At 36.2% G+C, this 21,612-nt stretch overlaps 3 protein-coding genes across 4 annotated transcripts; all 3 read right to left on the bottom strand.

Annotated features, from left to right (window-relative positions):
• Window positions 1–14,579: 14,579 nt before the first annotated feature.
• LOC132705881 (large ribosomal subunit protein eL32) lies at window positions 14,580–15,537 on the bottom strand. Its single transcript, XM_060676823.1, has 4 exons — window positions 15,423–15,537; window positions 15,202–15,301; window positions 14,959–15,111; window positions 14,580–14,783 (listed from the first exon to the last, which is right to left on the bottom strand). The coding sequence occupies exons 2-4, from the start codon at window positions 15,292–15,294 to the stop codon at window positions 14,625–14,627; spliced, it is 405 nt and encodes a 134-aa protein (XP_060532806.1). The 5' UTR covers window positions 15,295–15,301; window positions 15,423–15,537; the 3' UTR covers window positions 14,580–14,624.
• Window positions 15,538–15,960: 423 nt separating this feature from the next.
• LOC132706287 (zinc finger CCHC-type and RNA-binding motif-containing protein 1-like) lies at window positions 15,961–17,039 on the bottom strand. Of its 2 annotated transcripts, XM_060677538.1 has the most exons (6): window positions 16,850–17,039; window positions 16,683–16,794; window positions 16,562–16,633; window positions 16,361–16,510; window positions 16,218–16,304; window positions 15,961–16,153 (listed from the first exon to the last, which is right to left on the bottom strand). In XM_060677538.1, exons 1-6 carry the CDS (start codon window positions 16,960–16,962, stop codon window positions 16,016–16,018), a joined length of 672 nt encoding a protein of 223 aa, XP_060533521.1. In that variant the 5' UTR covers window positions 16,963–17,039; the 3' UTR covers window positions 15,961–16,015. The 2 variants fall into 2 exon arrangements, with proteins under 2 accessions (XP_060533521.1, XP_060533522.1); XM_060677539.1 differs by lacking the exon at window positions 16,562–16,633.
• Window positions 17,040–17,655: 616 nt separating this feature from the next.
• LOC132705973 (histone deacetylase 3) lies at window positions 17,656–21,182 on the bottom strand. The gene is made up of 5 exons (XM_060676972.1): window positions 20,969–21,182; window positions 20,730–20,918; window positions 20,277–20,679; window positions 19,942–20,226; window positions 17,656–17,981 (listed from the first exon to the last, which is right to left on the bottom strand). Exons 1-5 carry the CDS (start codon window positions 21,171–21,173, stop codon window positions 17,768–17,770), a joined length of 1,296 nt encoding a protein of 431 aa, XP_060532955.1. The 5' UTR covers window positions 21,174–21,182; the 3' UTR covers window positions 17,656–17,767.
• Window positions 21,183–21,612: the final 430 nt, after the last annotated feature.

The following is a 21,612-nucleotide window of genomic DNA, read 5'->3' as shown; positions in this document are numbered from 1 at the left end:
TAATATTCTTAAGTTCTTTATATTTAAAAATGCTGTGGTGCATTACGTATATTTCGGCGAAGTTGATAGCGGTCTGCACATTCATTCATTCGTATTTCATCGATAACGCGAAGATTGTTTTGCAGGTTGTCGAGTAAGAATCAAATAAGAGGTTATTGTTATAGTTTGCGTCATTTTTGCTAGGTAGTTAGCGCCTATGTCCTTTGTTAGCCGTTTAACGATCGTCGGGGTTGAGGATACGTCTTGGTGTAGGATTTCTTGATTTTCTTGAAGAATTTTAATATATTGGTCATATCTATGACCATCATCTGAGTCTCAAGTTCCAAATAAATATTTTTGTACAATTCCAACGAAATTAAAGAGTTCTCTTTTAATTCTTTTAACTGGAGTGGTTAATAAAGGCTTTAATAGATTCCGCTTGGTCTATAAGATCTAGGGTCCGAGTTACTAATAAGTGACCTAAGGGCGTATTTAAATTATTTAGGGTATCATTAACTCATTATTAAAAGCGTTGATTTCGTTAATTTTAAACAATCTTGTAAGTTAGTCAAATTAACATGATAGTAGACATGATGAAAGTTTGTTACAACATAACTGTTTCCTTGATGTACTGGTAACAGGAGGTTTGTTATATCTTGTTATGGCAATCTTCTTAGGTTGAAACTTTTGTGTTAACTTCCGAGGCGTATTTATTAATTGATTAGTACATTCAGGTATTTCGGGGTCATTTTCGTGTTTTTCATTTAGTTTTGCTAAAACATTTGCCTTTTTCGCATTAAGTTTTAAATTTATTTTTTCATTAAATTAAAAAGATTTCCGCAAGTTCGTACACATAATCTGCTTGCAAGTGATTTAGGTTTTTCTCGAAATTTAATTGATAGTTTAGATTTCCTTTTAGAATTTGGAAAGGAGTGTACTCATGGGAAGAATGTATACTATTATTATATTATAATTTAATATTGCGATATCCAATAGCTCTTGCATCGTTTTAGTACGATGTTCATTTTTTAGAGCGACTAGACTTTCCTTAAGGGTAGAAGGGAATCTATGGAAATTTAGAGAAGTTATCTATCATTGTATGATATTTTTGTCCTGATATCGAGTATATATCCATATAAATATGTTCTAAGGGTTTAGTTCCGACTGGTGTAGGTTTGTAATCGATTTTATAAGGATGTCTTATCATATTTCGTTTCTTGGCATCTTTCGCATGTATTAACGAAATTTATTACGTCTCCTTCCAGGCTTATGTTTGCTTAATATTTTTTGTTTTCTGTCATTCCTCGATATGATGTCTTTGTACTGTGGTATCTTTCTATTATTTCTTTCTGTTCGTTTTGATCCTTTACATTTTCGAGTAACGTGGTAGAAATGACGAATTTAAGTGCATTATTTTTAAAAGGTTTCCTGGAAGGTTATAATTACTGATTCTAGTTCTTTATTAGGGAAATGTAAACAGTAAGTGCCTGAGGGTAAATTGTCTAGTAAAAGCTTTTGTATTTCTTTCATTATTGGGTTTTTGTTAATTTATAGCCTTTTCATGGTGTCAAATAATCTTTCTGTTCTAGCATGAGGTGTTAAATCAGTCCATTTAAATATAATTTGATTTTTAAAGGTATTAAGAGATTTATTGACGTATGGAGCTTCTATAATTGGATTTTCCATAGATGAATGTATCGTGTCCGTTTCAGAGTTGTCTATTTTTTCTTGAGCTGTACTTATAGATGGGTCATTTTGTTCTTCTAGTTTTTCGGGTTGTAGTGTTTTTTTAACTGTATTTGGAGGTCTTATTTGAATATTCGAAATTATCTTAATTTTGGGTTTCTTTTTTTGTTTACATTTTTCAAATTCATTCAGGGCTTTTTGTGGTTTTTCAAACAGGCTTTCCTGTGATTCGAAGAAGTGTTTAATTTTTTCGTGCCATAAATATTGGTCATCTTTTTCCTCGTCTTCTTCACATACAGCTGACATACGTGTTAGTGGGGGTTTTACTAGGTCTACAGAGTGTATTTCTTTTGGTGGTCGTGAGAGGGCGTCAGCGTTGACATTCTGTTTACCTTTTTTATATTAATATTATATTAAGTTTTAGTTTTCGCCTGCATAATTTTGAATTAGGTTCTTTAATGGAGAAGAGCCATTGTAAAGGTTTATGATCCATTACTATGGTAAATTTTCTATCAAATTGATAAGATCGAAAGTACTTTGTAGCCCACACGATTGCAAGAAGTTCTTTTTCTATTGTAGAATAGTTAAGCTCTGCAGGATTATGCGATCGGCTAGGGTATGCTATCGGTAGATCAGTTCCAATGGGTCCTTGTGAAACAATTTCTCTGATTGCATAGTCTGAAGGGTCGGTTGTTAAAACCAAGGGTGTATTAAAATCTTGGTATTGGAGTATAGGATAATTGGTTAAGATATTTTTACAAAGATTAAATGCCGTAATAAACGCTTTACCATGAGTTATTTTTACATTTTTCTTTAAGCAATGCGTCAATAGTTTAGTAATTTTAGCAAATTTTTTATTAATTTCCTTTAATATCCGACCAGACCAAGGAAGGATTTAATTTCTTTAGGAGTGTTGGGAATTTTAAAATTTTTAATGGCCTCAATTTTTCTGGGGTTTGGTTTAACTCCGTCTGGTGTAATCACGTGTCCCAAGAATTCCACTGATTTCTTCAGGAATTAAGATTTATCCAATTGTATTTTCATATTGAAGGATGCAAATCATTCAAAGACTAATTTTAATGAGTCCATGTGTTCCTGAGGACAGGTCGAGTATATAATGATATCAAGACATATTTTTCCTTGTAATCCACGCAAATGTAGAAGGCGCATTTTTAAGATCAAATGGCATACGTGTATATTTGTAATCTCTATGCTCTACGTTAAATGTTGTTTTCGGAATGCTTTCAGGATCCATTTCGATTTGGTGGAATCCACTGGCGAGATCCAACGTTGTGAAATATTGGCATCGTCCTAATTTATCCAGTAATATTAGGTATTGGGTATTTATCGTCTATAGTCTTCTCATTCAATTTTCTGTAGTCTATGACGAGTCTCCATTTTCTACATCCAGATGCGTCTGCTCTCTTTGGTACAATCCACACTGGTGAACTCCAAGGGGAACTTGAGGGTTGAATTATTCCTTCTTGTAAGATTTCTTCTATTTCCGTATTGACTTCTTGTTTATGGACATACGGATATGATTTCGCATGTACGGGAATTTCGTCGTTAGTTTTAATTGTATGTTTTACTTCATTTGCAAAAGTTAAAGTATCTCCGGGTTTATATAAAACGTTTTCGAATTTTCTTATGAATTTAAAAAGCTGTTCCTTCTCTTCCGAATTTAGATGATCGTGTCGTATTAAATTTCCAATATCATTTTTTCGAAATGTTCGGTTTTCTGCCATCGGACTATTCAGAACTGGTGTTTCGAAATTAAATATTTCGAAGTTGTTAAGTTCGAATGGTTCTAAAGGTAAGTTATTATTAACACTACCTTCCAGGGAAATTCATTTGTCTGAATGGTTAGATAAATAATATAAGAATTATTTGTAATCGCAACAAGGGTTGGTTGTATTTCAATTTCATCGTCACGATAGTAGGGCATTATCCATGTCGTATTATTAGGTAGATTAGTCCTAAGTGTTGTTTTTGTATAGTTTTTTGGGGGAATTTCTATTATGTAATCGTCAAAATTTTGTCTATATTGAAAGGGAATTTCTATATATATTGTTTTTTTAACTTCATATTCATATTTAGATTTAGTTTACAAAGATCTTTAATTCCTAAAATATCGTCAAAATATTCGTGAAAAGGGTATAGAATAAATTCAATTGGTTCGGTGATACCAAAGCATGTAAATAATGGGATAGTTGCTTTATGTGTGGCTGAACCTGCACATGTTTGAAGGGTATTTACGTAAGGTTTAATTCATAATATTGTCTATATTGAAAGGGAATTTCTATATATATATATATATTGGTTTTTTAACTTCATATTCTTTAAATAAATATTTGGATTTAGTTTACAAAGATCTTTAATTCCTAAAATATCGTCAAAATATTCGTGAAATGGGTATAGAATAAATTCAATTGGTTCGGTGATACCAAAGCATGTAAATAATGGGATAGTTGCTTTATGTGTGGCTTTCTTTGAACCTACACATGTTTGAAGGGTATTTACGTAAGGTTTAATTAATTCGGAAAAATAAGTTTCTGCTAAAGAGGGTCTAAGAAGAGATGCATGAGAGCCTGGATCTATAAGTAAACGGATTTGATAGTTAGGGATTTCGATGTAGGGTAATGATTTATTTGAAAACTATTTAGGGTTAAACAGAGTTTGTTTCGTCCGAAGCTACTAACTGAAAATTTTCTAATTGATCAACGATGCTATTTTCCTCTTCAAACTGTTCAACATTTTTGTAGTTTGGGTCATAATTACAGTAATACTCCTATTCGTTAAGGTCAGTTAAGTCGACTTGGATTTCGTTAGTTTCGGGGTTAATGTCGCTGTTTTCTACGTGCGTTAGTTCTTGAAATGTAAAATTTGGTTTACCTGTGGGTTGGAAATGGTTATATTGTGGTCTGATTTGAGAAAATGGCTTTTTAGGATGTATACTTACACCTGAGATTGGTTGAGGGTTCTGATTTTTTTGAGTTCTAAGGGTTGTTTTGATTAGAGGTATGGGGTTGCTGAAAGGGTTGCCTGAAAAATTGGTTTTGTCGCTTAAAGAATAGATTCTAAGGTTTGAAAAATTGATTTTGTGGTTTGAAGAATTGATTTTGATTGGACATTTGATGAGGGGATTTGAAAGGTATATTTTGAGGATTTTGAACTATAAGTAATGTTCTCAACTCATTACAAATATTCGTCAAAAGATTTTGTGTTGATGTTAATTCGTTTTGAGAAATTAATATTGCTCTCGCTTCGGCATTTTGAATTTCGGAACATATTTTTCTATTAATTTTTGTGACTAAGGCGTTGAGTTTTTGGATATAATCTTCAGTAGATTCATTTTTCTTGGATAAAAATATTAATTTTTGCTGAAGATTTGCACGAGTGATTGGATCACTGAATTTTTGTGTTAAAGCTAATCTTATCTCGACTCAAGTAAGGTCAGCTTCAGCTGTACTTAAATTACTTAAAAAGTGTCGAACCAGGTTTCATCCAAGTAAATAATTGGCCTTTGTTGTTCTCTGTAAATCCTAATTTTTCTAGATATTCCAGTCGCCATTTCAAAATTCTAAAAGATTCCATTAAAACTTGCGTTTTGTCAATTTTTTTAAATCTAAAACCCATGTGTTGAATGCACTTCCATAAGGTAGTTCTGCCACATTTAACATCGGTTTCATCTTTTTCAAGTCTCTTAATTAATATATCTAATATAGGCACGCTTTGTTTTACGACGTATTATATCTTGATCACTTTCATCTACACTCGAGAAAATGTCAGCATCGCTTCTTTTTTTCCTCGCTGAAATGGGATTATTCACAATTTTCCATACAGTTGATGTTGGAATTTTCGTCAATGTGGCCGTTTCTTCTAAAGATGCTTGCTTGTTGGCACCACGTTCAACGAGAGTCAAATAAACATTGCGCCTTAGTCTCAATGGAATAGCGTTTTCTACATTTGGGCTGGAGCATCTCCTGAGATACACTAGACTCGCAATATTTTGCATAATTCGCACACGATTGAAAACACGCTGTATTACAGACGAAATAAGAATGATTACTAATGAACTAAGTAGTATACCAAGATCGTAACACGCCGGGATGATGGACCGATGCCAGCGGAGTGCAGGGAACAAAAAAAAATCGATATCTTTAACTTTATAGTTTGAAGCGGGAGGTACTACGTTATACTTAATTATGAAGACGAGGCGTAATATAATTGGTATTGGAACTAGAATTTGGGAAAACTATTGTCTAAGAAATGAGTTTTATTAAGTACGCCTCGCTTTTAAAAATTCCCCAAGACTCGGCCCCAACTTTATTATATAAATATTACTAAATATTACAGTACATTTATTTAATTACGCCACCTAACGTGCGCCCGTTAAATGCTCTGTTGCGTTTTTCTAATTTTACCGGTTTAGGAATCCTTATGGTTAGGGTGGTTTTGTAAGTTGCTAGTGGAAATTCTTTTAGTTTGTGTGTTAGTTTTTATTTTCTATGTGAAGATATTGGAAATAAAAAGTAACTTTTAATTGCTTTATATATTACCTAATTGATTGCTAACAGTACTCCACGGCTCGATCCTGAGGTCCACATTCTTTCTTATCTATATTATCTCCTGATCTCAACAATCACTGTCTGGTAGTAGGAAATAGTATATTATGCAACAAGTGCGGTAAACGGCATTTGACTCACGAGTTTATTTGAGCGGAACGCAGCGGAGCGAGTTTTTAATAAACGAGTGAGTTAAAAAGTTTACCGAACGTGTTTGCATACTATACTTTTTCTACGACCGTTAGTTTTTGGGTACATTTTCGCAAAACAACACAAATACATTCACTGACATAACCGTCAGAATTGACAAACGTCAAAAATCAAAGCGTGGGAAATATCTCCGAAAACATCCGATCGTTCCCAAATCCGTGCGGTAAAATCCCGGAAATGTCCGAAATGGCTCGGATTCGTGGGAAACGAAACCGATGTGGTAAAGTGACACTTCCCACACGCTAAATCATTGTGTAATTAGGTATTTTACAGACGGGAGTAGAAAAAATCTGGGAAATGTCCGAAGTGGTTTGGATCCGTGGGAAACGAAACTGACATGGTAAAATGCCGCATTCTGCATGCTAGATCTGTGTGTAATTAGGTATTTGACAGACGGGAGTAGAAAGATATCTATCTACGATGTCCTGCTACTAATCTTTCAGACATAAATCAATCGATAATTGCTGACATGAAAGCCATGGACCGAATATAGTTGTTTGTGTCAAATAATAAAATCATATAAGCATGTGGAATATATTCGTTAAAAGGCGCTGTGCCTATGGTGAGAAGACTCACCTATATTCTTTTCACTTATACACGGTCAGTTACAGTACCTCGAATAAATATCTAGTGTTTTGAAAGTACTACAAAAGTTTTGTCGGTACAACAGCGAAGGAGTGAAGACTACCCGAGTATTGTTGTGCAAATCTTTAGGTATCGGCCCTAATTTTAATTGTTTTCTGTTATTTGGTGAGTCCATTTAACGCATCCAGTTATATATCAGTTTCTGTGGCTGGTAGTTTCCATCTCTTGGACTCCTAACCTTATCCATGGGGGACTCTTCGGGAGGCGAGGGCCCCCGACGGTTAATGCTGCACACGAAAATGACAGTTTTTCCAATGATCCTCAAAATCGTCCGTTGAACGCCATTATTTGTAACATTTTGCCACCCGATTGCCAAAAAACTGCTGAAGATATTTCTAGGCTCCAGTATTTTGATGTGCCTTCAGGTGAAGAGTTATCAAAGTTATCGGCAGAGATTCAGATTATCAAAAATCAGTTCGAGCAAGACGCTGAAATCCTGCGGGAAGTTGCCAAAATCTCGGCAAACATAAGAAGGACAGTAAATCGGAAAACAAAATATGAAATCACTGACCAGGGGCCTTTTATGGTGATTCTGGAGGGGATTGCAAGTAAGGTGGGCACACTTCATCCTATGAACTTTGGGAAGTTACTTCAAGCGCAGAAAGTTCATGGTATATTGAAAATTTCTAGAAAAGGAGCCAATAAAATCGGTTTGGAGTTTAACACCTCTAAGTCTGCAAATAAATTTTTATCTAATGAAACATATTCGACAGCTGGTGGGTATAATAAGCATATACCTCAAAGACTAGTCACTTGCCGAGGGTTGGTGAGGGACATTGATGATGGGGATGATTTTTACTCTGAGGCAGAAGCCAAGGTTAACATCGGAAGATCACTAAAACGCGTTAAGATTATTAATGTTCGCAGACTAACTAAAAGGGTCAAACGCCCAGGTGTTCTGCCTGGCACTTTTGGTTTCAAGACGGTTCCATCTAATGATTATATAATAACATTTGAGGGTAAAACTCTTCCAGAATCAATCTGTATTTATAAAAATGAGTGTTCAATCGAAAAATATGTTAGCCCTGTTGTCTTATGTATGAACTGTTGCAGGTTTGGTCATTTGAAAAACCAATGCAAAAGCAAGGGTAGATGCAATTTCTGCGCTGGAGATCATCCAGTATTTCATTGTGAATTGAAAGAACAGTTTTATAAGAAGGAACCATGCCCGACAGACCACTTAAATCATGAAAGTAAATCCAGCTTGGGTTAGTTTTGGTTAGTTTTGGTTAGTTTAGTTAGCTTGGGTAATTGCGAAATATCTCCAAAGCCAACTTGCATCCACTGTAAAGGCCACTGATAGATCGAGTTCGGAAATGGACAGACAAAAGAAAATTAATGAGGCTATGGCATGGTACAACCTATCCTTTTTTGAAGCAGCCAAACTCTTTCCAAGAGGCCCCAAATCAAGTGAGTTTAATCGCTCTAATGAAAATTTCTCTCCTATTCATAACACGGTTGCCCCCGTCTCTCAGCCTTCTAAAACTTATTCTGTCATTGCAAAAAAGCGTAAGTCCCCCCAAATAGAACCAGGGTATGACAGGGACGCCCACAGGGATTGTCTCGTGCCGCGTTTGACTAGGCAGAAGTTGAATCACACTGTCAAAAGTCAATCTTCTCCCTCACTTATCGTCAGAGTCCGAGATGGACACTGCTTCTCCAGGGGTTTCTTCCTCTGGTGAATTTTGGTATCGGTTTGAAAATTTAAAGAAAAAAGTTTTGTCCAATATACCCAATAAAAGTGCGTACTATGAAATTGAGAGTCTTTTTGACTCCCTGCCTCCTCCTGGAGGATGCAGGTTTTAATATATTAATGTTTCCAGATCGACAGTCAAATCTTTCTGTTCAAATTAGTAATTTCTCAATTATTCACTGGAACACTTGCGGTATTAGAAGTAATTGTGATAGTCTTATTAGACTTATTCGTGACTTTGGTCCGGATATAATCATGATTAATGAATCTTTTTTACTTTCACATATCAAGTTTTCCATGTCTGGTTTCTCCTTTGTCAGAGACGATCGTATGGATGGGTATGGAGGGATTATTGTTTTTTTACGCTCAAACATCGGGTATAATGTTTTAGATGTGTCTGATATTCCCAGGCCAGATAGATGTCAGGTAATAGTGTTGGAGATGGACAGCCTTTTTCTAGTTTCGATGTATAATCCTCCTGATCTCCCTATGTCTCGTTTGCTCTTAGATACCTAGTATGGAAATGTGTAAAAAGATTTTCAAAAGCTATTAACCGGGTTATTTGTCACCTTCCACTTACTTTTCAGTACCGGTGGAATTGCTGGACTCCTTAATGGGTCATGCCGATGTTGTCGTAGAGGAGACAAGTTTTGAGGGGGGAAACAACAGTGCAGTTTCTCCCTTGTTTACTCTGGATGAATTTATCGCTGTAGTTAGAAGTCATAAAAACACATGCCCCGGCTTGGATAGAGTTTCTTTTGAATTAATAAAGCATTTACCAATAGAGGGAGCCGTGTTCTTAGTGAATTTTTACAACAAATTATTGAGAAATGAGTGCAGTATACCTGATAGTTGGAGGACGCAGCTGGTTGTTCCAATATTAAAACCGTTTAGGGATCCTAATCTTCTTAGTTCTTATAGGCCGATTAATTTGTCGTCTATATTCGGTAAAGTGTTGGAGTCGATATTAAAGTGCCGAGTAGAGTGGTTTCTTGAACATAACAGATTGTTATCAGAATCCCAAACCGGTTTTAGGCGCGGTAAGTCCGTTATGGATAATGTTTCCATCATAACAAGTCATATTTTGTGTGCTCAGAGCAAAAGTGTTCCTGCTGTTATGGTTGCATTGGATATTGTGGGTGCTTATGATAATGTCAACATCCCCATGCTAATAAAAGACATGGAGAAGCAGGGTATACCTAGGGATACTATAGGGTTAATCAATCGACTCCTCCTCAATAGGAACCTATTTGTTAAGGATGCTGTTGGGCAACTTTTGGTCGGACCTAGATCAACCAGAAAGGGGGTCCCTCAGGGATCTCCCTTAGCGCCTCTTTTATTTAATATATACGTAAATTCAATTAAGCTAGTAATTCCTCCTAGGGTTTTTATTATCCAGTATGCGGATGATATTGTCCTTTTTTGTAGCGATGTCAATATCCTTTTTGCTATAGGCTTGATAAATAGAGCCTTGGTGGCAGTGGCTGATTGGATGCATAGGTTTAACTTGCAGCTTAATCCGCAAAAGTCGTCTGCTATTCTATTCTCTAGATCTGCTCTGGTCGGACTTCCTGACGTAATTAATAGTGCAAATATTCCTTGGAAAAATGAAATTAGGTACCTGGGAGTTACATTTGATGCTAAGCTTACGTGGGTTCCCCAGGTTGGCAAGATGATCCATAAGGCAGCTAGTGGAATTAATGTTATGAGATTTCTATCCAGGACATGTTGGGGAGCCCATCCGTCTACTCTTTTGATATTTTATAAAGCTTTTGTGCGTTCCCATCTCGATTATGGTTCTATGGTACTGGGGTGCTGCGGGAAAAAACCCTGTCTGGTCTGGAAACAAGTTTGAAGGTGAGGAGGATTATGTTGGCTTATAAGTTTTTAGTCAAGTCCCTTAGAATTATAAATAATCCCAGTTTCTTAGCTACCCAGTGGCTATATATTGCCTATCAAGAAAATCATAACTTTTTTAGAAGGAAGGCGAAATTACCCTTAGTTGAGGCATTTGACTACACCGCCACATATCATAATATTATTGATAGTGGAGACGTTCTAGCGTGTTTTAATAATGACCTGGCCCCCCAGCTTACGCCTATTAATTTTGTTGATGCCAAACTTGTATAAATAAAACTGAGTTTCGGGAATTTTGTTTCAAAATGTGGACCTGGGAAGAGACATTTATATTTACCGATGCTTCTAAGGGACCAGATGATGGAGTTGGCTTTCGAGTATTTATTCCGTCTCTCAATGTTAGGGTCGGGCATGGGTTAAATAGCGCATTTTGTATTTGCTCTGCAGAAATGGTAGCTATTGGTTGCGCCCTAGATCTTATATTAGATTATAATATTAAACAGGCAGTAATTGTGTCCGATTCCAAAAGTGCCCTGCAGAGCTTCGGATGCAGTGCGGTTGAAGCCTCCAACAGCTACATTCTACTAGATATTAAAGCAAAGATTGATATTTTGAAGCGCAGACTTGGGCGGAAAATATCGTTATGCTGGATTCCAAGTCATTCTGGGATAAGACATAATGAAACGGTGGATAGAATACCCTCAGAAGCTAGACTTTTAGACCCGCTGAATTTAAGGCCCCCTTTCAGTGAATTTATCCCGATAATTAGAGCAAAGATGTGGCATATCTGGACCAGCAAGTGGAAGGATTGGGGTCGTTCAAAGGGCAGACTTTATAGTACAGCTTATAAGGCCCCTGCAACAGTTCCATGGTTCCATAAATTGCAGCTGTCTAGAAAGGAGATTACAGCAGTGTGCAGAATGAGGAGTAATCATTGTAGTTCCCCAGCACATCTTTACAAGATAAACGTAAAACCATCTAACCTGTGTGCTTGTGGAGAGGTGGGAGATATTGAACATATTTTGTTTGATTGTGCTCTGCATCGGAATAACTCCCAAATTTTGTATGCCGCTCTCATTGATGCTAGCTTACCTGCTCCTATTAGTGCTTTTTCTGCACTTTTTCACCCTGGATGTATGGATTTTGTTGCACGACTTGTGGTTAGATTGCTTGATGCATGTGGTATTTGCTTATAACTGCTTTTGGATTTGCTAGCTCATGGTTCATGGGTTGGTTTTAATCATTATGTATATTAGCTAGAATTTCAAAGAAGAACTCCTTCGCTGGAGAAGATCCGAAAACCCTCGACATTTAGAACTTCTGAGATTAGTCTCCTTCGCTGGAGAAGATCCGAAAATCCTCGACATTTGGAACTTTAAAGTTTAGTCTCCTTCGCTGGAGAAGATCCGACAATCCTCGACATTTTGAACTTCAAAAATCAGTCTCCTTCGCTAGAGAAGATCCGAAAATCCTCGACATTTAGAACTTCAAAATTTAACCTCCTTCCTGCAGAAGATCCGAAAATCCTCGACGAAAGTCGGCAATGGGCGAATGATCCTGGTAGTCTTGCCCAACAGTTTTTTGTGAAACGCATCATTGAATTGAATTGTAGTGCTACAAAACAAGGCGATCAAAATATTATAGTATAGCAATAAATGCGGTAATACTATATTATGCAACAATTGAAAATAATAAATTATCGAATTACTAAATTTAGTACCATTCAAACAAAATATTTACTAGTTGCCATTAAACCTAATCGTTTATCGTTTCGATCGGTTCCGCTATTGTTGTCTCTTTTTAACTATGTACGTTAGACAGAAAGAGATGTATATCTGGATATGTCATATAAACAACGTAATTAACACAATTTTAAAACGGTATGTTGTTTATTTAACCTTTACAATTAATCATTAAGTAGTTTATTTAAAGGAAAAGACTGTAATTGGAAGAAAAATCATCCAAAGATAGAGCCTTAAGAGGATTAAGCTTTTAAGATCGTATAAGCCAGAAAAAGCAGGTCCTAACCTTCATGCAAACTGTATGTAAAATTTCTGCGGGAAACTTAAATTATAAATGTCACTTTACTTGCCGACTAGTCCACTAGATTTTAATTGTAGCTTATAACAAATAGTATTTAAATTGTCTGAAGTATTGCATAACATTTTTCTGTGTATTAGTTTTTGAGTACATTTTTGCAAAACAACACCAATACATTCACTGACTTGACCGTCATAATTGATAGACGGCAATATTCAAACCGTGCGGTAAAATTCCAGAAATGTCCGAAGTGGCTAGGATCCGTGCGAAACGAAACATCGTAGTAAAGTGACGCTTCCCGCACTCTAGATCGGTGTGTAATTAGACATTTTACAGACGGGAGTAGAAAATAGTATATTATGCAACAAGTGCGGTAAATGGCATTTGATTCATGAGTTTATTTGACACGAGCGAACGTGTAGCATACTATACTTTTTCTACGACTGTTAGTTTTTGGGTACATTTTCGCCAAACAACACGAATACATTCACTGACATGAATGTCAGAATTGGCAAATGTCAAAATTCAAAGCATGGGAAATATCTCCGAAAACATCCGATTGCTTCCAAATCCGTGCGGTAAAATCCCGAAAATGTCCGAAATGGTTCGGATTCATGGGAAACGAAACTGAGGTGGTGAAGTGACGCTTCCCGCACGCTAGATCGGTGGATAGTTAGGTATTTTACAGACGGGAGTAGAAAAAATCTGGGAAATGTCCGAAGTGGTTTGGATCCGTGGGAAACGAAACTGACGTGGTAAAATGCCGCATTCTGCATGCTAGATCTGTGTGTAATTAGGTATTTGACAGACGGGAGTAGAAAGATATCTATGTTACGCTTTCGACGTCCAACCACTCCCATGATCCACAAACATTTTAAATATTGACTTGCCTTCTCGCTTTACATTAATGGCTTATTTTTTCGAAATATTTCATAAAATATGGTTTTTAAATATGTAGAGGATAACATAGTATAACAATTGTGATTGCATATGCACTATACTAAATAACGGAGTAATATTACTATTAAACATATTGTTTTCTTCATTCTTCAGCATTCATTTTCGTCATTGTTTTCATTTTAACGCACAAACATGTTGACGGCTACGACAATATTGCCAATGCTTGTTTCTTTTATCGATACACTTATATAGCTATAAGATAATATAGTGAACCCACTAGGGTAAAAATTGATGCGCCGCAGGCACTAACCTACAATTAGCACCATTTTGTTTCAAAACACCGATTTCCACACACGTTCCTTGTTTTCTCAGATCCTTTAACGAGAGCTAGGCATTTTTTGGGAAAATATTTGACCATCTCTCAGCGTTCATTGGTTAAAAAAGAGATTTCAGATCTCTCGCATGCACATGTTCAAAGGACCTTCTCAATTTTTTGTTCATAGTTGTTTAATCAGTTCCTGTATTATCGGCATAGGCATGGCCATTATATCTCAATAGATATATGGATACATCATACTCAGAATAATATTTTTTTGTCTTGCTGATATTTCGTTAGGCATCACCCAACAAATCAAATATTTTTTTTTTAACAAAAGGTACGATATGGCCTGTAAAACATTGTTCTTTAAATGTAACGTTACAACACCGACGAAGGGTAGTTTTTAATTTCGATTTCTCGATAATTCTACTTTGTTTTTCTGAATGTATTGGTCATAATTCATACATTGCTATTTTTCGTCGTAAAAATTGTTGGCGCTGCATAATAGTAACTCAAAGACCATCAAAAATGAGTTACTATAATCTTCTTTGCACGAGTCCATATAAATTTGACTATAGTACAAATCGAATTTTAGGAATATATTTAGTCGCTTCATTGAATTTTGACTTCCAACTTCACCAAACAATGTTATTAAAAATAATAAATTAAAAAAAAAAAAAAGAAATTAGCAGGTCGTTTTTTTTATTAAACAATTAAATTACATCTTAATTTATTCATTTTCCTGGCTGCGAAGCCTGGCGTGTCCGTTTGTTAACCTTATGCTCAACTGTTGGGCACGCTCCACAATCTCTTTGCGTTTCCTGGCGGACACGCCGTGAGCAATTTCGCCGCAATATTTGCGGTTCTGCATCATCAGAACTTCGAGTTCCTGCAACCGAAAAGTCAAATCAATTTCAAAAAGCTTCATGCCAACCTGAACGGGATGTTTGCACTGGTTCTCAGCGAAAGTTAACAACACGTCGCAATTCAGTCGCAAATTACCTCAAAACATCATGGAAAGTTAAAAATTTCATTTCATAATTACTTTAAATCCCCGCACTTACTTTAACGTTGTGGACCAAGACTTTTCTGAATCCCGTCGGCAACATGTGACGAGTTTTCGCTGCGGAACCGTAGCCGATATTGGGCATCAAATATTGACCCTTGAATCGCCTCCTTACCCTATTGTCAATGCCCTTCGGCTTACGCCAATTGCGCTAAAACCACAACTATCGTAAAACTTTGAGGTTATGTCGCACTATTTACAATAACAAAAAAAAATATGCATTTAAGTTTTTAACTCGTACCTTTAGCTTTGCGTAGCGGTCGGACTGATGCCTGATGAACTTTTTAGTCCGTTTCTTAACAATTTGAGGCCTATACACCGGTCTTATGGCCATCTTGAACCTTAAAAAAGCGCCCGATTTAGTTAAGCGAACATTTGATATTGTTGCAAAAATATGAACAAAACAAGATATGCTCCGAACTGAAATCAACACTGGTAAAATCAATAGTTGTAAATAATTACCGATCGCTTTAAAATCTACGGATTTTCTTGCGCGTTCAAAATTTTTAACACGCCAAAGAAGGAACTGTCAAAGAGAGGTACCTAAGTTCATTTTGTAGTAACAAATGGCATCAATTGGCCAGTGTCACGCGAGATTTCGCCCATCGCGTGATTACGAGAATAGAGTTCTTTATTAATTTTACAATATTATATTTCCGATAATCATACATCTGATCATTCAAATTCGGTAAACTGCTATCTTCGTCACTAAAATATGAGCTTCTTTTAATTTTCGTTTTCACTGTATGAGCCAGCGAACTACCTTAAACTTGTATTCTTCCAACCTTAAGAAACCCTTTATTTAATTATGCAAATATTTGAGTTTATTAAAAACTATGAAATAAATACTTGCAAATAATTATCGATCACTTTAAAATATATGGATTTTCTTGAGGATTAAAAAATTTTGAAATTTCAATAAGGCAACTGTCAACAAAATTTCAATATGTTAAGCTGGCCAAATGTGATATGGGCTTTCGCTCATCGAATGATACACGAATTAGTTTTTAATAATTATATTTCGGATAATTACACATCCGATTAACAAAATTCCGCTAGTCGCTATCTTCTTCGTCGCTAAAATACGAACTTTTCTTAATCTTCCTCTTTGTATCTATTTCCGCATGTGCGCTTTCACCATATGAGCCCGTGGCTACCTTCAACCTGTATTCTTCCAGTTCGTGCTTGGCTTGCTGCCAAAAAATAATAAAATTTAATCTTTTGCGTAATTATTTATACAAAAGTTAGGGCACCCACCTCCATTTTTATGGCTGCACTCAATGTTTCTTCATCGCCTATTTCTTTCAATTCCTCATCTGAGCTATTGAAGTACTGAGCTTCCTCCTAAAACACACTTATTTTTATAGCAAATAATATCATACAACAAAATAACTGCACACCTCCGTAAGTTGTCTTTTCTCTCGATTCTTCTTTCTGACTCTGACTTTTTTGGGAGGCGGGTCTCTTTCTCCAAGTAGATTTTCTTCGCACTTGTAGCTCAAATGACCCAATTCACCGCATTCGTAACACCTTGTTTTGTCTGGGTAATCCTAAAAAACGAATTGATTGTGCTACCTCACCAAAACCAACTCCACACATACTTTCCGTCTAATAAATTCCGTCGCTCGACCGTTATCTTTCGCTATACTCGCTTTTAGAACGCGACCAAACATCTATTACATTTAAATATTACATCTACATATTAGGAGAAACCCACAGTACCTCTGTGTCGTTAGCTCCGCGGACGCAGCTTCTCGCGTCCTCCATTTTATGAAACAGGATGAAAGCTACGCCTTTGCTTTTGCGAGTGGTTCTATCCTTTAATACAGTCACTCTGCCACAGAAATCGGGTTAAAAAGTAAGGACATGTTCGTTGGGATAGAACTTACTTGACGATTTTTCCGTATTTTTCGAATAATTTATGAAGATCGTTGTTTTTTAAGGCGAAAGGTAAGTTGGACAAGTACACGGTGCTTTTGCTGGGCGCGAGCCGGCCACTCATAATTTCAGTAAAATTTAAAAAATACGAGAAAATCAGAAAAGTGCGGTTATTCTTCTTAGCAATTTTATTATTGGTACATAACCAGTCGATTTAAATGTCTAACCCCGATCAAGTACGTTCCGTTGCGGTTTTTTGCAATCATGTTACAAAAATTTGATGCTACGGAAATTTTTTTTTACATTGCACATATACCAATGGACAATTCTGCTTCCTATGGGCCCATCTACTATATGGGTTAGTTGAAGTACAATTTACTAATCTAAATTCCTCCTACGTTGGTTGTTGATGAATAGAACTTCTGACGTTTAGCCAGTTTCGCCAGAGTTCTTCAGAGCTTAACAGAAACCGCTGCTGTGCAAAACAGCAGAAGATTAGTAAATAGTATTCCAGTAACCTGTGGAAGTTTCTTAAAAAAGTTGAAGGATTACCCCATTATATTTTAATGACAAATATAAAAAGTTTTCCTTGTCCTTGTCGCAAATTCTTTTTCGCGTAGACTTGTAGATCGTCCTCTTGTTTAATTTTGGTTATTCCTTGCATCGCGGGATGAATGTAACGTATATAAAAAATAAGCTAAATAAGCTATATTGTCTTTTTTACTATTGTTTGTCAACCATGTCGGAGTGGGGTCAAACGGCAACACAATTTTTAATCGTAAAATACGTTTTGTTCTACTAGCTTGAAGTGATTTTTTTATATTCAGTCCTGCAAAAATTTAGTAAAGTCCACCTTTACATTTCTCGCTTTAATAAAAAATATAAAATATTTCGATTACATTAAATTAATAACTAAATTATAATTGACATCAACTCTTCGCGTCGTCCTTGTCGTTGTCTTTATCGCCATCATAGAATTCGTTTTTCGCTTCCACCATTCTGTCTTCGAGTTCCTGACTGACGCGGACGTCCGGGTCCTCTTCTTCTTTAATTTTTGCTTCGTCAGCGATGGCGGGGCCGGGTGCCTCGTGCATCTGCACGCTGGGCGCGTGCTGGCATGTCTTTAGATTGTCGTAAACGAACCTAAAGAGCGGTTTATACAAATTAATGATTGAAATCTTCTATTAATCAGCTTAAAAAGAGACAGGAATAAGAAATTAATGCTTCCAACAACTCACTTATTTTTAGGAAAAAAAAAAATTAATAACAAATTGGAATTGTTGGAGAAGAAATGTTAGTACAGTTTTGTACATGTAGGTTAAAAGTTAAGAGAAAAGGAAGTGTTACGTATAAATGAAAGTTTCCTTCTCATAAATAAAAAGTACAAACCAACAAACAAGTTGTCTAATAACACAAGAAAACAACAAACACTAAAGAAAAGCAGACAACCATAGAAATGATTCTAGACCAATATGACTTACAAGGAGGTATAAACCAGATTGAAGTAGAAATAGTGGAAGTGGAACAAACAAAGGAATTGAGGAAGGCACATGAAATACTAATTCATAAAATTTTGAAGAATGTATACTTACAAAACACAAGCAGAGGCAGAACAGACATTAAATCGATCTAGAGAAATAAGCAACAACCACAGAATACAAAGAAGCAATCAGCCAAAGAATGGAAAGAAGCAGTTAAAAAGGAACCAGATTCACTTGAAAGATTAAATACAACATAGTTACTGGAAGGAAAGAAAGCAACTTAAAAGAAATGGGTTTTTAGAATAAAAGAAGGCGGACCTAAGGCGAGAATTGTAGCAAAAGGCTTTTAGATAAAGGAGGAGAATTCATTTAACACAGTTTACTTACTATAATAAGATCACTTTTATCTATTGCAAAAAGACTAGACTATAAGACAACTAGACTTTCCTACTGCACTTTTAAATGCAATTTTGGAAAGTAAAGAGGTTATTTATGTACCAGAAAGATTAAAAAGTATAACACCAATATTGAAACTAAAGAGAGCACTTTATGGCTTAAAACAATCACCAAAAGTGATGAAAAAGGAATGATATTTTATTTGAAAGGTCAAAATATGGCTGCTGTCTATTCAACAATGGAAAAATATGAATACTGATCTACATAGACGACTCACCAGATATAGATAAGATTGTACACCTTTGGAAACGAATTTCCAAAGAAAAAGACTTTTCTGGGTAAGAACATAATGAAAGATAAAAATACATTAAAAATTGACCAGATCAAGTTCATAGAAAAGCTTTTGCATAATTTTGAAATGGAAAATTGTAACACAAAAGCAACACCATTGGAAAAAGTTTTCTACTATGATGAACAAAGTAAAATTGTGTCGCACTCTTTTCAGCTAAAGCAGAATGTAGCTTCTGCTCAAGAGTTAATTCATTTAAAGGGACTTTTACAAGATTTTAAATTGAACAACGACACTATTTTGTTTTGTGATAACAAAAGTTCGATTATGTTGCCCAAAAAAAATGAAAATTCAAAAAGGGCTAAGCATATAGACATTAAACATCACTATTTGAAAGACCTAGTGTTGTGAAAGGACATTACTATAGAATATGTCTCAACAGACCAAAGTCTTTGTAAGTTTTTATACCGAGGTAGCTTTAAACTAAGTATATTATTATAAGTTATAAGTTGAACTGTATTGCGTATTCCTTTTTCTTTAATGTCAAATAGAGGAGACATGTTGGAGACGTCGGAAACGTCATTAGCCACAGTACCACAGTTGATGCTTAGGTTAGGTTGTTGTGTAGGGAACACTTCTTGTAGTCTATGATAAGTCGGTTAATAAAAGTTAAGAGAAAAGCACATGCACATAAATGAATGTTTCCCTCTCATAAGTAAACAGTACAAACACACAAACAAGTTGTCTAACAAAACAAACGCCATATACTGTAATAGGAATTGTCTTAGTGAGGAAACTATATTACCAACCTCCATTATTAGTCTTAGGAGAAAAAAAAACTTCCCTGTGACTGTGACAACAAAGAGCAATATAAAAATGATAAATGATAATGATTGGTTTACCACTTATCAATAACAATAATAATATGAAAACTTACTTTGTAATAGCTTCGAGGTATTGTTTACTGTTGGCGTTTTCTTGCCTTGTGACCACGTCCGGATGCAAGGTAAAGTCGGGAGCGAAAAATTCAAGATATTCCGTGTAAGGCAATTCATTTGATATTTGTTCATCTACGAGTAAGGAAGTTTCGTATGTCCAGCATCTCGCGACGTTTCTGAGGGTGTAGCCTCCGCCTCCGACCACCAAAGTGGGCACATTCAAGCTTTTAACGAACTTGACACACTCCCCGTGCCCTTTGGTGCTCAAGGAAAAGCAACCTAACCTAAAATTTAATATTATTCCTAACCTTATTAATCAAGCTCTTTGTTTAACCTGTCATTAGCTAGCGAGTCTGCCCCGCACTGGAGCACAATAGCCGTGGGCTGATAAAACTCCATAACATTGGAAATCACGGGTTTGAATACCTGCCAGTAACTGGCGTCGTCGATGCCCTCTTTCAAGGGTACATTGACAGAATAATATCTGCCACTTTCGGCGCCGATTTCGTACATGTCGCCAGTGCCCGGAAAGAAGTAATTGCCGTACTTGTGGAAACTCACAGTCATTACACGATCAGTGAGATAGAAAGCCTCTTGGACTCCGTCCCCGTGATGAACGTCTATGTCTATGTAGAGTACTCTTGGGTGATATTTGAGCAGTTCCAGTATGCCTATGACGATGTCATTCACGTAACAAAATCCAGACGCTTCGAATTTCTTCGCGTGATGCAAACCTCCTGCAATATTCTATAAGCTTGAGAATCTTTTTTACAATCATAACTCGTACCGGACCAGTTTATGGCAATATCGCAGTCGTTGTTGTTAAGTTTCATGGCCCCTTCAAGCGAAGCGCCTGTGTACATTGAACAAAAATCGAACAATCCGTAGAATACGGGACAGTCATCCCCCACGTTATAGTGGCTCAAGTGTTTGGTGAAAGCCTGTATGTTTTGCGGAGTTACTTTTTGTAAAAAATCTAAAATGCCCGATATTTTACTCGTGGAACAGACTTTAGCGGCAATTTACCGATATACTCGTCCGAATGAAACCTACACATATCATGCGCGCTGGCCTTGTAGGGTCTGTAAATTTGCATGTGCTTGTGAAGGCCATAGTTCAGGATCAAGCTGTGAATGACCGAAAGTCTGTGAGGTTTCATGGGATGACCGGCACCGTAATGGAAATTGCCCACGTCGGGATTAAAAAAGTAGGACACTTTTTGTTTGGACATGTTGGACACTAAATTTTATTCGAAAATCTGCCGGCACATCCAAATGAACGTCAAAAAAAGCACTACCACTATCAAACGCTCCGTTAGTTTGAATCTATCGTCCATAATTCGGAAAACTCAGTTCAGTTCCGAGACACCTTCGCGCAAACACAAAACGTTTTGTTTTTTTCGGTAAACGTCAAAATCTTCTTTGCGTTTAAAATCTCCTTTTTTTCTTCTTTTTCTTTCCTTTTTTGAAGAAGAGTCAAATTATTTCTATTTATGGCCGAATGATCTAGCGGTGCTGGCTAATATAAGTAAAAGAAAAGAAGAAGTTATATTAAAACTATGGTTTCAGTGAACCACAAAAATTATTCCCAGTTCCATCCAAGGGTATTTTACCCACTCTTTCCATGGTTTCAATTTATCAACTGACAAATTCGTGTTCCGTTAACGGAAC

The sequence above is a fragment of the Cylas formicarius genome, unplaced genomic scaffold (genome assembly GCF_029955315.1).
Source record: "Cylas formicarius isolate icCylForm1 unplaced genomic scaffold, icCylForm1.1 PGA_scaffold_8__14_contigs__length_24414737, whole genome shotgun sequence".
Lineage (NCBI taxonomy): Eukaryota > Metazoa > Arthropoda > Insecta > Coleoptera > Brentidae > Cylas > Cylas formicarius.
The sequence above is the reverse complement of the archived record's forward strand: the minus strand, read 5'-3'. Positions and strand labels throughout refer to the sequence as shown.

What these genes read in the sequence shown, in the direction of transcription:
- LOC132705881 (XM_060676823.1), bottom strand. Translation starts at nt 15,294, where the DNA reads ATGGCCATAAGACCGGTGTATAGGCCTCAAATTGTTAAGAAACGGACT. An exon ending in ACCGCTACGCAAAGCTAAAG is followed by an intron (nt 15,112 to 15,201) that starts GTACGAGTTAAA and finishes TTGTGGTTTTAG; the next exon opens with CGCAATTGGCGTAAGCCGAA. An exon ending in TCTTGGTCCACAACGTTAAA is followed by an intron (nt 14,784 to 14,958) that starts GTAAGTGCGGGG and finishes TTTCGGTTGCAG; the next exon opens with GAACTCGAAGTTCTGATGAT.
- LOC132706287 (XM_060677538.1), bottom strand. Translation starts at nt 16,962, where the DNA reads ATGAGTGGCCGGCTCGCGCCCAGCAAAAGCACCGTGTACTTGTCCAAC. An exon ending in CGGAATTTATTAGACGGAAA is followed by an intron (nt 16,511 to 16,561) that starts GTATGTGTGGAG and finishes TTCGTTTTTTAG; the next exon opens with GATTACCCAGACAAAACAAG. An exon ending in GTGCAGCCATAAAAATGGAG is followed by an intron (nt 16,154 to 16,217) that starts GTGGGTGCCCTA and finishes ATTTTTTGGCAG; the next exon opens with CAAGCCAAGCACGAACTGGA.
- LOC132705973 (XM_060676972.1), bottom strand. Translation starts at nt 21,173, where the DNA reads ATGTCCAAACAAAAAGTGTCCTACTTTTTTAATCCCGACGTGGGCAAT. An exon ending in GACTCGCTAGCTAATGACAG is followed by an intron (nt 20,227 to 20,276) that starts GTTAAACAAAGA and finishes ATTAAATTTTAG; the next exon opens with GTTAGGTTGCTTTTCCTTGA. An exon ending in TACCTCGAAGCTATTACAAA is followed by an intron (nt 17,982 to 19,941) that starts GTAAGTTTTCAT and finishes ACCGCTCTTTAG; the next exon opens with GTTCGTTTACGACAATCTAA.